The 15,761-nt window shown below is 45.6% G+C and overlaps 1 protein-coding gene across 1 annotated transcript in view; it reads left to right on the top strand.

Annotated features, from left to right (window-relative positions):
• Positions 1 to 15,761, top strand: part of LOC144823261 (signal transducer and activator of transcription 4-like) — a 754,354-nt gene that overhangs the window by 491,426 nt on the left and 247,167 nt on the right. Inside the window, exon 17 of the mRNA XM_078681615.1 lies at positions 8,206 to 8,258. Within this exon, the coding sequence (XP_078537741.1) occupies positions 8,206 to 8,258 (53 nt within the window). The remainder of the gene's footprint in view (positions 1 to 8,205; positions 8,259 to 15,761) is intronic.

Raw genomic sequence — 15,761 nt, 5'->3', positions numbered from 1 at the left:
TGCGTGGGACGGCGGCCAGGGAAAGGTCGGCGGAGCGGAGTATCCTGTTGGGTACATAGAAGGAGAGTCTGCTGTTGAGATAGGCTTGGCCGGTTCTGTGGAGTGCTTTCTGTGCGTGGATCATGAGTTTGAAAGTGATTCTTTTGTCGACGAGGATCCAGTGTAGGTCTCTCAGGTGAGGGGTGATGTGGTCTCTGCATGGGACGTCTAGGACCAGGCGTGCGTAGGCGTTCTGGATTCTTTGGAGTCTGCTGATGAGTTTGGATGGGGCTCCGGCGTAGAGGGCGTTTCCGTAGTCGAGTCGGCTGCTGATGAGGGCATGGGTGACTGTTTTCCGTGTGTTTGTCGGGATCCATCTGTAGATCTTGCGGAGCATGTGGAGAGTGTGGAAGCATGAGGAGGAGACTGCGTTGACTTGGTTGGTCATGCTGAGCGTAGAGTCGAGGATGACCCCTAGGTTGCGTGCGTGGTTGGTCGGTGCTGAGGGGGTTCCCAGGGATGGAGGCCACCAGGAGTCGTCCCACGCAGAGGGGTTGGGCCCGAGGATGAGGATCTCCGACTTGTCAGTGTTCAGCTTGAGCCTGTTTGCCTCCATCCAGTCAGTGACAGCCTTCATACCCTGGTGCAGGTTGGATTTGGAGATGAGGGGGTCCTTGGTGAGGGAGAGGATCAGCTGGGTGTCGTCGGCGCAGGAGATTATGTTGAGTTCGTGTAGTCTGGCGATGCGAGCGAGGGGAGCCATGTAGACGTTGAATAGCGTCGGGCTGAGGGAGGATCCCTGCGGGACGCCGCAGATGGTTTTGGTGGTACCGAATTGGAACAGGGGGAGGAGGACTCTCTGGGTCTGTCAGTGAGGAAGGAGGTGGTCCAATCCAGGGCTTTGTCTTGGATCCCTGTGTCGAAGAGGCGTGTGCGAAGTGTGTGGTGGCAGATGGGGTCGAAGGCAGCGGAGAGGTCCAAGAGGATGAGGGCTCCTGTCTCGCCGTTGTCGAGGAGGATTCTGATGTCGTCTGTGGCAGCGATGAGGGCGGTCTCGGAGCTGTGGTTGCTGCGGAAGCCAGACTGGGAGGGGTCCAGGATGCTGTTGTCTTCTTTTATATAGTGCTCCTACGCTGCATGCCTTGCGACCCACTAGTAATCACTCCTGTTCTATTATCGCTCCTCCCTATCCCACCAATATACGCTGTAAAGGTTGTAATTGGGGTCTTTCTTCGCCCAGTATAGCTGACCAACAGCCTCAGCATACCTTGAAGCTGCTCCTCCTCAACTGCCGCTCTCTCCCAAAGCATCATACTGAGTTGGCGCTTTTGATCCAGGAGTATAACCCAGAGGCCCTCTTTCTAACAGAGACATGGCTCCAGTCCCAAAATAATCCCACAGTAGTGTGGGCCATTCCTCAAGGCTATACCATTAAGTATCTTAATCGTCAGTCAGGCAGGGGTGGAGGACTAGCTATTATTTATAAGGATACCTATAGCTGTCGCATCACCCCTCCACTTCATCATCATGCGAAAGTCTATATTTCTCACTATATCTGTCTCCGACCATTACCTTTTCTGGGATTTTGGCATATCGACCACCAGGCGCTTCTGGTGATTTCATTGCCAACATAACAGACCTAGCCGCCAACTCCGTGCTTACTTCGGCCAATTTCACTTTGCTGGGTGATCTAAATCTGCATTTAGATGATCCCCTTAATGCCGCTGCCAATGACCTTCGCTCCAGTCTTCAAGCTATTGGTCTGACCCAAAAGGGGTTTCAGGCGACACATAATAGGGGTCATCTGCTGGATCATGTTTTTAGTAATTTGGACAAGCTCTCGGTGGAAACACCAGTACCACTGCCATGGTCTGATCATTGTCTAATTCCCTTTACATGGTCCATCAATATTCCTACTACTTCTGTACTCCACAATAGGCATTGGGGTAGGAAATGGAGTGCGCTTCCAATTCATACTTGGGAACAGGCCCTTTCTGAACAACTGCCCCAAAAAACGGAGAATCCTGACCTAGCAGTCCATAACTTTCACAACTGGATCTCTAATTCTCTAGATCTAGTCCTTCCAAAATGCTCCCTGCAAACAATCAGAAGGCCCAAAGTTGCTCCCTGGTACTCTCCCGCTCTTAGGTCCCTGAAACAAACGTGCCGGAAAGCGGAGAGAGCCTGGAGGAAAGACCGCTCTCAATCCAAAAAATTAGAGTACAGGTCAGTTATAAGGCATTATAAGAGGGAGATAAAACTTGCTCAAGCCAAGTTTTATGAAACTAAAATTAACATGGCAGCTAACTCCCCTAGGGAAATTTTTAAGATCGCTAAATCTCTGATATCTCCTCCTTCTGAGAGACCTATATCAGAGGGTGCTCAGACCCGCTGTGAGGATCTTGCCACTTTCTTTTCACAGAAGATTCAGGCTATCTACTCCCAACTAGCAATAAATGATGGGGGCACCACTCTACTGCCCACCTCAGACCTAGACCCGCATCCATCCTGCTCTCTGGTTACCTTTCCACTCCTGGACCCTAATACTTTAGACTCCCTGGTCCAGAAGGTCACCTCAGGATCCCCAAATGACCCTGCCCCACCCCAGACCTTAGTAAAAAGCAATGGACACCATCCGCCCCTGTTTGCTGGAGGCTCTTAACACCTCCATTACCTCCAACTCTGTACCATCCACTTGGAAGTGTGCAATGGTAAGGGCCCTGCTAAAAAAAACGAACTTGGATTCTAACAATCTATCCAATTTTCGCCCCATCTCGCTGCTTCCGTGGATGAGTAAGCTGTTGGAGAGACATATCAACAAAGTATTAGGGGAATATTTGGAGTCCAATAAATTGCTCCAGGTCTCCCAAACAGGGTTTCGCCCACAACATGGCACCGAGACTGCTGTTTTAGCGGTCACAGAGGCAGCCAGAGCCATAATGGACCAAGGTGGTAAAACAGCTATCATACTCCTGGACCTCAGTGCCGCGTTCGACACTGTGAACCACGCCACATTATTACATCGTTTGAGTGGCTTGGGAGTGTCGGGCGCGGCCCTGTTGTGGCTGACCTCCTTTTTAGAGGAACGCTTTTTTCAGGTATTTGAAGGCGAGGTGGCATCATCAAAACATCCGCTCAGCTGTGGGGTTCCTCAGGGCTCCTCCCTGAGCCCCACGCTGTTCAATGTCTATATGCAGCCTCTGGAGAAGATCGTTCTCCCCTTCAGTGTGCGGATTGTCACCTACGCAGACGATACTCAACTCGTGGTCTCTTTGGACCACGAGGGGGGTTCGTCGAACACTTTGGGTCCATGTCTAGAGGCTGTAGCTGGGTGGATGCAACTCTCCCACCTCAAGCTCAATGGGGAGAAGTCCGAGATTATGGTGCTTGGTAATTCCTCTCCCACCTCCTTTCTGGATGACTGGCCTCTGTGTCTCGGTACTCCCCCTCTTCCTAAAGAGCAGATAAAGAGTCTGGGAGTCTGGCTGGACAGAGCGCTGGACTTCTCGTCCCAAGCTACTATCACTGCCTCTGTATGCGTGGGGCTAATGAAAATGCTCCGGAAAGTGCTCCCTCTATTCCCATTCCAGGCGAGGAGGGTCATGGTCCAGGCCCTGATACTCTCTCGCCTGGACTACGGAAATGTTTTATATCTAGGGGCCCCGGCAACAGTGACAAAAAAACTTCAAGTCACTCAAAACTGTGCCGCACGCCTATTGTTTAATATCCCTCGCTGGCAGTCGGCGAGAACTGCCCTAAAGGAGCTTCACTGGCTCCCAGTGGCCTCCAGAACATTATTCAAGGCCATGTGCATTCTGCACAAATCCTTTCATCAAACTGGCCCGGCAGTACTGTACCCTTTAATACCGCCTTACGTGCCGCTCAGAACCTTACGTTCAGCCTCACTGCATCTGGCAACTAAAGTAAAAATCAAGAGAGCCCGATGGGGTGGCCGTTCTTTTACTCACTCAGCGGCGAAGGCATGGAACTCCTTGCCTCTGTCCCTCAGACAAAACACTAACCTGACGTCATTTAGGAGAGAATTGAAAACCCATCTGTTTTCAAAAGCGCATTAATCCTACCCTGCAGTCGCACACAGAAATCAGTCTCAAGCGCTGCGAGGCCTTCGGGTGGTTATGCGCTATATAAATGGAATTTTCAATTCAATTCAATTCAATTCAGCGGGTGAGCTGGGTGTTGACGGTCTTTCAATATCCGTTGTCTCCATAACGTGCTGGCGCGCAGAGAATTCCTGGACGAAGATGCAGTGGTGCTGTTGGATGCCTCCATGGCATTCAATTCTATAGAATAGCCATACCTATTTGAGGTTCTAAGCAGGGTGGGACTTGGCCCCACGTTTCTGGGTTGGGTGAAACTGTTGTATACCGATATACAGGGGCAAGTGAGAGTCTATAACTACACGTCCAGCGCGTTCACACTACAGAGAGGTACCCAACAGGGGTGTCCTTTGTCTCCACTGATATTTTCCCTCATATTAGAACCTCTCGCCACGTGGATACGTCGTGACATAATGGTAAGGGGGCTGAAATGGGCAGTGGACCAGGAAGACTGAATATCCTTGTATGCCGATGACTTACTATTGTACCTTGCCTCCCCCTACAAATCCATACACTCTGTTTTAAACATTCACATATTTTGGAAAATATTCTGGGTATGCAATCAATTGGAGTAAGTCGGTAATGTTCGTTCTTTGGGGGCAGTTCCCTCGTCTTCCAGTGAACTGTACGATAGAAGTTGCTAGAGAGGGATTCCGGTATTTGGGAATATTTGTAACGTTAGATCCGGCTCTTTTTTACAACCATAATTTAGCGCTCCCGCTAGCCAGGCTACGAACTGATGTAAAACACTGGCGATACCTGCCCTTGTCCCTAGTGGGCCGTGCCGCCCTCTCAAAGATGCTGGCCCTTCTGCGCTTTTTATATATTCTTCAGAACTGCCCAAACCGTATCCCAGATGCATATTTCACAGCAGTGGAAAGAAAGGTGCGTACACTGCTGTGGGATGGTAAGGCCCCTAGGGTGGCAATGAAAAAGCAAACAAAAAGTTGGTATGATGGGGGCATAGCATTACCAGACCTTAAGCTTTACTATTGGGCCTCACAACTGGTAGCGGTGAACCATTGGATGTATCACCTCCCTAACGACCCAGCCTATTCAATAAAAACATTTTTTTTTTAAATATATATATATATATATAGGTTTTCAGAAGCATTGATTGGCAAACATGATGCTGGGCTTATTTGAGTGGTTGGTGCTCAGATGATGCAGATCAAAATAGAGGTAAGGCAAGTAAACTGGAACACAAGACTAGATGCAGCTCATCATGGTAAAAGAGGGAGAAACAGTCAAGATGGATAGCATATACAAGTGTGTAAATGAGTCGAGGGAGTCCCCAGAGGTATAGCAGAGGCTAAATTAAGTAAATACTAACAGATCTCTTTGTGGTAGAGTGGGCAAGCAGTTAGGCTTATCGAGAGGGTGTGTTATAGCATTTATTGTATTCACTCAATCTAGGACTAAATACACACTATCAGGGACAGAATCTAGACCAATTAGGTAAGTATAAAAAAAGGTATATTTATGTTTTATTTGAGAACTAATCAGGAATTGATACAGGTAAGTAAAATATACTCTCAAACGCAAGACTGTTCAAGGAAATGCAGTTGTGATTGAAGTTGCAAACATTACAGGCTTGTATATGCTTTGGAAACAGTTTGAATTACACAGTCATTTTTAGTTACTTTTAGATTACTTTGAGTAATGGGTGGTATGCCTCATAATACAAGGTAAGTAAGTCTTTTCATACATTTGCTGTTTAGTTCTCTTTTCGTCATACAAACATCAGTTCAATACAGAATATTTTAGGCCCAAAATCTCTTAACCCGGGTTCCTATGGAAGAAAAGAGCTAGCGAGTTCTCAGATAAGTACACAACTTACGAGTGAGAGTTTTAGGGGTTAGGACCAAGGTTCCCCAATGTCTAGATGGGCACCCGAGTTGCACCACCTGCGGAACTGGGGCGGCCGGGTGCAGAGTGCAGGGGCCCAGTGTAAGCCAATGGGGCAAAGGGGGCTTCAGTTGAGGACTGTGGACGAGCAGGCCACTTGGGTGTAGGAGCTAAGCTCCTGGGGTTGAGGTCAGCACTGCAGGAGCCTACAAATAACACAGGAGCTGCACCACCAGTGGCACTAGGGTAGTCGGGTGTAGGGTGCAAAAAGGAAGTCGGGGACCCGGTCCGTTTCAATGGAGACCTTTGGTTGTGTGAAGTAGCTGCAGGCTCGGGCAGACATCCAGAAGGCAACCACTGGCTGGAGAGGAAAGTTGGGACTTTGGGGGATGACTGGACCTAGTTGGTTGGGCCACCCAAGGCCATGGGGCGTTGGGTGCAGGGGTGTCTTCTGGCGTCGGGTTTTCTTACCAGCTCAGGTCCCGGTCGAGGGGACTTTTCAGGTTGAGGCTACAGGCATTGTCTCAAAGCTTGAGGGAGATTGTGGATCACCAGATCCTAGGTCAGAATTGCTGGGGAGACCTCCTTGGGTTGTTGGGCCACTTGAACTTGGGCAGTGGGCGTCAAGTGCAGAGTGGTGCAGAATTGCTGAGTCGCCGTATTTCTAAATTCTGTGGGTGAGTCTTTGCTTGAGCGAATCTGGTGCTCACAGGAAGCAGAGTCTGTAAGAGGGGTGCAAGATAGGTCCTCCGGGCTCAGGGGTTTGCGGCCTGTTGGACTCACCTGGGTTCTTTCTCTAGGCAAGTTGTAGGCAAGTTGTAGATTGGGCGCAGGCAGGTAGGGCGGGGACCAAAGCAGTTCATGTACTCTTCTTCTTCCTGGATCAGCATGGCTCTTCGGTCCTTCTACTTCCTTCCTTAAATCTGAGAAGGCAAAGGTCAGGATTGCCCCTACATACTAGATTTAGGGGCGTTAAAGGTGTGTGCAGGTCGGGACCAATAGGTCCCTTCCTTGGGGTACGTACACCCCTATTATCCCACCCTCCAATGGCAGGGGGTATGAGCCTCTCCCTAATTGGCTGGGTCCCCTCATCTTCAAGATGGAGGGGAATGAGATGTGTGCTTCACCTCACCTCCCCCACCTGAGGGGTGAGATTGGCAAAGGTGGGCACACCTCCTTTCCTAACTTGGGTTTCCTCACGAATCTCCCGCCCAAAGTTGTGGCCAAAACCAATGGGAGCCAGTTGCTGGGGCCAGCAAAAGGCAGGGACAGCTTCCAAAGGTGGCACGCCTTTGAAGCGCCCCCTGTCATGGACCCAGCACATCCTGGGGGAGGAGGAATGACACCTCTGTCCAAGATGGACTTTGTTTCTGAACCCAGAGAGCGGAGCTCTCTACCCACGGGTCCAGAAACCTGTCTTGTGATGGCAAATGGCAGACCGCCATTCAGGAACCACACCAGGGCCGCTAGATTTTGAGTGCATTTTACATTAAATCCAACACTAGCATCAGTGTGGGTTTAATGTGGTGAGACGTTTGCTACCAACCTTCCCAGTTTTTAGTAAAGCCAATATATAGCTGTGGAGTTTGTAATGACCAACTCCCAGATCATATACTCTTTATGGCTTTACTACTCTTATACTGTCTAAGAATGGGCATAGACACTGTAGGGGTACAGGGCTTATGTCACTGTACCCTCACCTTAGGCCTAAGGTAGTGGGTCACAGGCATGGAACACAGGGACATCTGCCATGTCGACTCTTCTCTTTTCTCTGCCACCAAAACATACAGCCTGCAATGGCAGTGTGTGGTTGTTAAAGTAAAAGACCTCTGATATTGACACAACAGGTGATGCAGCCCATTGAGGCCTTCCCTCGTCACAGTGCCTTTGGTACCCAAGGTACCTTTTAGAAGGGGCTTACCTGTGGCCAGAGATGTGCCAATTGTGGGTACAAAGGTACAATCTTGGGAAAGAACACAGGCCCTGGGAACCTGATGGCAGGGACCCAGGGCACATCAAGTCAGGTTGCATCAGATGTCAGGCAAAATGTGGGGGGTAACCATGCAAAGTAAGGGGCACTTTGCTATAACGGCATTAACACAATCATGAATGTTGCCTGCTAGTAGAAAGCTGTGCCACAGTAGGCCTTGCATGCCTGCAAACAAATGAAACGCGAGCACTCACAAAATACCAGATAATTATACTGTTTGGCGACATGGCAGTACATACTACTTAATCATCTGATGTCATTTAATTCTAGGGCAGCAAGTAAGCTACAATGAGGCTCTGGTTTCCTGGGGCAGGTTTTGCAAGGTAAGCTCCATACTGTAAATGTTGCACCTCCCATTGTTTCAGGTGTGTAACATTTTTAAGCAGCTCCTAATAAGTTGTTGGCACACAAAATTAGGAAACCACTTTCACACCTTCCTCCAGCTCCTAACCATCTCATACACTGCACTCTACATTCACATTATCACTTCCACTTCACTTTTTTACCTTTTTAGGTCTCAGCTAGACAGTGCTTGTGCTGTATCGTTGAGAGATGTTGTATATACTTTTTGGGCTTCGGCCTGCCCATAGGCAGCCCATTTGCTGGCTCCATTGTTGCTCTAATATTCGTTCTCCCCATTTGTCCATGGCATGCATGCATCATGCCTCTTCCTGCATTTAGCCCTACCCAAGAGCATGTACCATATACTACTATCCATCCGCTGCTCCCCTTTTAGGAACTGTTTTAGGAAAAAAAAAATTCTTTCACAGGAACGCTCGTGTTTTCAGCCTCTCTGAGCTCTGTTTCTGTAAACAAGCCTGTACATCTTGTTCTTATCTCATCACATTTGCTGTGCAATCAAAGACTGAGAACACATCAGCCTAATTTGACATGTTTCAGGAAACAACTGAAATCTTGGCTCTTTATGCTACAATATTAATCTATGCTTTACTTAATCTATTGTTTTTTATATTCTTCCTTTGTTGCTTATCTTGCATATGCCAGCACCAAGATGCCCTTGGACATTCGATGCGCTTTATAAATAATATAAATATCAGATGCTGTTTTCCTAGGGTGCCTTTTTGAGTGCTCAAGTTTTCAGTTGCTCCAAGCTCCATTTCTGTAAACAAGCCTGAAAATCTTGATCTTATCTTGTCACATTTGCTGTGCATTCAAAGACTGAGATCACATTTTAGATGCTGTTTTCTGAGGGTGTCTGTTTTCTTTTCTTTCTCTGAATTCAAAGTGAGACAATTTTTTTTTTAAATGTCCCAGTGTTAGTCAGTGTAATCTCAAGATTTTAAAAATGCTTTTTTACTTCCTTCTTGCTTATTTTTAATGTTATTCTCATCCTCAGCAGTATCTAGCTCTCACATAATTTTAATATCTACAGATATCCTGGTCAACTGATATCAAATTAGTTTGTTTTCTTATGCTTCCTAAACTGACAAAATCACCTAGGGTTCATTATCACATACACAAGCTCACCACACGCCAAGATAGCGAAAAAAACAACACTCTAAGATATCTCCGGGCACTGCTAACAAAACTGTAGAGGGACTAACAATCACTTCCCCTTTAAAAATGGTGCTCAAACAGAATACCGTCCAAACATCAGACGCATCAGAATACTGGGATTCAACCCTTTATGGGTAAGACGGCATACCACGCCCATTTCCTACTAGTCAACTTGGCCTGAGCTCTCCCTTTACACGTAGTTTGTTTTAACTGCTCTATTATGAGCTGTGACCTCAACATGTAACTTTTCTTGGCATAATGACTGCTCACAACGTTATATGCACTGTGCACAACTAATTAGCCTGCCTTAACTGCCTGATTCAGAGTGATACCTCTATAGTATGCACTGCAACCAAAATACATAGGGCCTGATTACGACCATGGCCATAGTCACGGTGGTGGTGCGGACATATGTATGTATGTGTGCATTGTATTATTGTGTTTAATTACAAGAGCCTAACAGATAGGTAAAGCTGTTAGGCCCGGCCCAAAAGAGCACCTTAATACACATACAACTAAAATCTATTCAGTGAATTGCAAATATGTACACAATTACATTCGGCAAAACAAAATATAATCCCTCATGAGAAGGTGTAGCAAAGATAATCACAATGCAAATATGTTAACACTGCTTTTTTCAGAGGGGGAAACAAACACTAAAAACTTTGTCTAACAGTAATCTGTGATACTCCATGTAGCAAAATACCTGTCTATGGGCTTTAACACTGTGTAATCACAATCCACCCTTAAAGTTCTATTGCCTTTAATATATACCTTTTACAATAAGTATGTCACACCTACTGCCTTCGTTGTCACTTTTCATAATAAAGAGATCAGACCAATTACATCTGACATAAGTATACATCTTCCCAATTATTGAATCTATTGCAAACTTATTTAAAATTATTATTATTATTATTATTATTATTACAAAATTATTGAAACTATTGCAATAGTCTACTTAGCTCCGCCAACCATGAACAACTACGCAGACTGCAGGTGGTGCAGAACACCGCGGCAAGACTTATCCTGAATGCTCCCCCCCGTACCCCTTCCCATCCTCTCCTTTGCCACCTTCACTGGCTCCCAGTGCAACAGAGGGTGAGTTTTAAACTCTGCTGCATTATGCATAAGTGTATTTATGGGTCTGGTCCCAAATATCTAAAAGATATTTTTTTCCTCTATTCTCCCGGACGTGCTCTGCGATCCAGCAACACTATGTTGCTACATATACCGAAAGTTACCAGAGCAAGACAGGGAGGCCGAGCACCCTCCTTAAAAGGCCCCCTGCTGTGGAACTCTCTACCACCGCAGCTGAGACAAATCTCCAATCTTTTTTCCTTTAGGAAGAAACTAAAAACTTTCTTATTCACATCTGGTTAACCTGACCTCTCTCTCTGTCATCCCCTTAATATGATTTATCCCTCTCATTCAGGAGCCACGCGCGGAGATAACCCTTCGGGGCTGATTCAGGCGCGTTATAAGAATATAAATAAAAATAAATAATCAGACTCATAACTTTTTATTTGTGTCTTGTCTCCATAACCAATTCAAGCCTACTGTATTGAGCATAAGCTTTCTCGAGGCAGCCATCAGTCATACAGTGATAAAACTAGAATTATGAAATAATTTTGCACAAAAATATAGAACCTTTACTAAGGGGACCCAGCAAGGATTTCTCACTACAGGCCAAATTGTCTACCCACCGGGTTTGTTTAAGGGGTAGTTAACACAAAACCTGTTGCCTACTATAACAGTCTTCTATCCATATGACATAATGCATGCCTCGCGGCTTTAGCACATGTTAAAACAACTTTAACATGTTTTTTGCAATACATATGTCAGTACTTCTGCTTTTGTTGTGGCTTTTCATATTTTCACAATGAACAGATTAAGCGTTTCCCAATAAACCAATCAGCCTTTAGCATTGTTCATTGGCTTGTCTCCATGAGCAACTCATGTATACTGTATGGAAAAAACGTTTTCCCAAAAGGCAAAAAGTGCAGTGCAAGAACCCTTTGGTTCTTGAGACAAAGCCTCTCTCTTAGCACTGCTCCATAAGCTGTTTTTGTGGTGGTCTGGTGTCAAGTGACAGCTGAGGTATCAATCCAGGCCTAAAAACGAAAACCAAACCTCTCTCGATTGAGAAGGACTGTGGCGATTGATGTCCTTATTTTAGCCAGTCAGTTTCTGGTTCCTCCTAGACAGCAGACGATGTGGTGGAAGGCATAGCTTGAAAGGCACATGCGGCCCGGTCATGTATGTCCTTTATCAATTGCAAATGGGGGTGCACTTATTTACACTACCGCTTGAAAATAAATCCTCTGAAAACTGTGCTGTGGCTTCTCACAAGAAGGCCTTTTTCCATAAGGCATTTACCAATTTGATTTCCTCAGACTTCACTGCGACCCCCAGCATGTCTGCTTCTTTGGTCTTGGTCTATAGTTCGCTACCATCTGGCTCTAAAAAGATCAGCAATTGTTTCTAACCTTCTTTTTACGACAAACATTTAAACTGTTTTCTTATCAAGGATTTACACCCCTGTGTATGTGCAGTCAGCTTCCAGGATTGCATTAGGGAATACTTGAGGAATTTGGAATCATTCCCTCCTGCCTTTCTCCGATTTGGGCCAAGGATACAAGATACATCAAAATGGAATCTTAATCTCACCAGAGCAAGTCTAACGCCAACAAACCTAGAAATATGTTTTATCATGACGTCAGGAGGTCCATGCATAGAGACTCAGAACTACCAACATATTCCCTTTTTGTGTATGCTGCACATCTTAGCTGGATGAAAATCTCAACCTGTAGTTGAGCCCAAGATGGTAGAAAATGAATGGTTAGTGTGAAGAGCACATTGATTAATATGAGTCTCGTAATTCTGTGGGATTATGCTGCTCTCAGTTCTGGCTGCTTGATAGTCACATTGTGTTTTTTTTTTATCAAGAAGATGTTTGCAAAATTGGGAGAGGTCATAAGTGCCACATCTCGCAGTGTTTCAGTGGTCAAAACCTGACGACATTAACAAGGCATTAAAACAAATAAATATGGGATTTTCTTGATTCCCTGTTGTCACACACCTTCTCTCCTCATTTAATAACTGTTGCTGAATTTCCCATTCCCACTGATTCCAGTAGGTCTCGTTCCAAGATAAGCCATGAAATAAGAGTATCATGTTTCCTGATGAATCAGACAATGCTACAATCCAGGTTCACAGTAGACTAGTGGCAGGCAGTCATAGACTAACTACATATTGTGAAATATTGCAAAATACTGTCTCTCTTCATAAAAATGTCTGGGCCCGGATACTCTGTAATCAATACTGCAAAATCAATGCTAGCCCAAACGAAAAATAAATCTTGTATTCAAACATCTTGATTCCAGCTCACCAGTTTCTTAATGTAATATATGGTATACTTTATGACACTGTGTATTTCGTACTCTCTAAAGCTGGTTGAAACTCTGGGACTTTGTAGATATAAATACAAACAGACAGCTATTATATGTGCAGCAATAACCTATTGTACACTTTTCTTAATGAAAAACTACTTTCTGTGTTTCGTAAATAAAATCTGTGATCAAAACGATTCTCAATGTAATACGTTCATAAACTGTAATATATTTACCGCACATTCATTAGTACTGTATGTTTCCTCCTCACAATAAGCAATCACTTCCCATACAACTGTCAGAATAAATGCAGTTGGAGTTCATAATCCTTAGAAGAATGACTCAAACAATTGTGTTCAATATCAAAATGTAAATGCATGATCCCAGGTTTGGTTTCAGACTATTCAATAAGTCATTGATAACTCCAGATAGTAATGCTCAGGTTCCAGTTTGACAACATGTGTTAGGCTGCAGCAATTAAATATCTTGATTGACTTAGCCACTTTGAACGGAGCAACGTAAACTCCATGGTTCTAGGACATATAGTTTGCTGTGTCTTGTGGGCGAAGCAGATGTGAAGCCTTACTCTGCATGCTCGCTAACCGCCACTGCTACCAAAGATTTAAGTGCACAGAAGCTCCAAGGAGCGTGTCACTTCACATTTACAGTGTACACAAGTGAGCGCAGACTACTGATCATGACACTTCCACATAAATCATCAAACTGCACATCCTATCTATCTGCACCAACCCAATCTGATCTTCATCAAAGAATGAGTCACAGCAGTCACAAGAACAAGATTAGCATGTGCTCCCTCTACCAGACCCATGTACAATCAATTGAACATGCAATTTGTATTTGTATGTCCTTACTGGATTGAAGAAGAAAGCTACTACAACTGATTTTTATGTAGGACAATACTTGATGCCACATCATTGTTTTTTAACTTCTTTTTTTAGACAAGCGGTTGCTTGTCTGTCAACGGCTCACCAAGTGTGGGATGTTTATGATTGATGATTTACGTTTGGTGTTTTTTTTAGATAATATTTTGTTGCATTGTAACCTTGATTCAGAAGTACATGCTTTCACTGATTTAAGATTCTAGTTGTTGCTGCCTCTCAAGAGCTTACTTAGTGGCTAACTATCCAAGGCCTTACAGGCCTATCCAACCACCCTCCAACCACCTAATGCACTTTATGGAGAATAACATTATCCTCATTTAGATTTTTCTCATCAGAGCCCAGTACAGCCGCCTCTCCTTTGTTTTGATCCCTTTGGACATCTCTGCTGCCTTTCATACAGGTTGCCTAATATTTTAGAACAGTTTTTAGAACAAACTGTTCTAAAATATTAGGCAACCTGTATGAAAGGCAGCAGAGATGTCCAAAGGTATCAAAACAAAGGAGAGGCGGCTGTACTGGGCTCTGATGAGAAAAATCTAGGGCCAAAGTCAAATAATGGATGCCAGAAAGGAGTGCATTGTCACAGTCCAGTTAGGAGAGGACTAGTGAACCTGGAGAGCAGGCACAGGTGGAAAGAGAAGTTGGCTAATCAGAACTCGCTGTTGAGTGCAGAGTGCACTGCAGAATTCACGTTTAACCATAATCAATCAATCAATTAATCAGGGGTTTATAGAGCGAGCTACTCACCCGTGAGGGTCTCAAGGCGCTAAGAGGGGGCAGCTCCAGATCAGTCGAAAAGACCAGGTCTTGAGGTTCTTCCAGAATGTGTGCAGGGTTGGGGAGCATCGGATGTTCACCGGGAGCTCGTTCCAGGTCTTGGCCGCGATGCAGGAAAAGGTTCTCCCGCCTGCTCCGTTTCTGCGGATGCGGGGGACCTCTGCTGTACGCGGAAGGATGAGAAAAGAAGATCCTATTAGTGCACATCCTCAGTAGTTTTTTTCATCGATGTGCAATTTGTGCACCCAAATATAAGTTCTTAATCCAAAAGGAGTCACGTAGTGTAGATACAAAAACCAATCTTTATTTCTTTTTTTAAAAACCAGGTTCTTCACAGCCGACGCGTGTTTCGCCCCATATGGGCTTTTTCAAGGCTAAGAAAACACAATATCTACCGAACCTTGTCTCCCAAAATTCCTTCTATTTCCAGTTCCTTTGCAAGTAAGCTGTGCAGTGAATATTCAAATCTTATTTTTATTGTAGTCAAGGTAAATAGTCGTTCTTCTATAAAGGCGTCACGGAGCCATGATAAGTTCCAGCATTCAGCCGTATACGTATATCCCAAACGATGAAAACGCGTGACCAGGAAGGATAATATATCGTTGTGGCATTTGGGTCCGGAGTTGTCGAGGGATTTGTAGGCATGGGTGAGGAGTTTGAAGGTGATCCTCTTCTCGACGGGGAGCCAGTGGAGGTCTCGTAGGTGTTGGGTCATGTGTTTGTGGTGCCGTGTCACGATGACGAGTCTGGCTGCGGCGTTCTGGATGGTTTGGAGTTTGTGTAAAGGGTTTCCTTGATTCCGGCATATAGGGCATTGCGGTCGTCCAGTCTGCTGGTTATGAGAGCGTGGGTGACAGTCTTTATGCAGTTGGGGAGATCCATTTGAAGGTCTTACGGAGGATGCACAGGCAGTTGAAACTGGTGGAGGCAACAGCGCTGATCTGGCGGTTCGAGGAGAGAGAGGAGTCGAGGATGATACCGAGGTTTTGTGCGTGGTCTGTAGGCGTGGGTGGATTCCCGAGGGCGGTGGGCCACCAGGTGTTGTCCCAGGCAGAGGTGCAGGGTCCAAGGATGAGGACCTCGGTCTTCTCTGAGTTGAGCTTCAAGCCGCTGTCTTTCATCCAGGCTGCCACGTTCTTTATTCCTTCCTGGAAACTGAGTCTTGTGTCTTCAGGATTTTTCATGAGTGAGAGGATGAGCTGGGTGTCGTCGGCGTAGGATACAATGCTGAGCCCAT

This window comes from Lissotriton helveticus, chromosome 3_1 (assembly GCF_964261635.1).
Source record: "Lissotriton helveticus chromosome 3_1, aLisHel1.1, whole genome shotgun sequence".
In the NCBI taxonomy this organism is placed as follows: Eukaryota; Metazoa; Chordata; class Amphibia; order Caudata; family Salamandridae; genus Lissotriton; species Lissotriton helveticus.
Note: the sequence above shows the minus strand (reverse complement) of the source record. Positions and strands in the feature narration are given on the sequence as shown.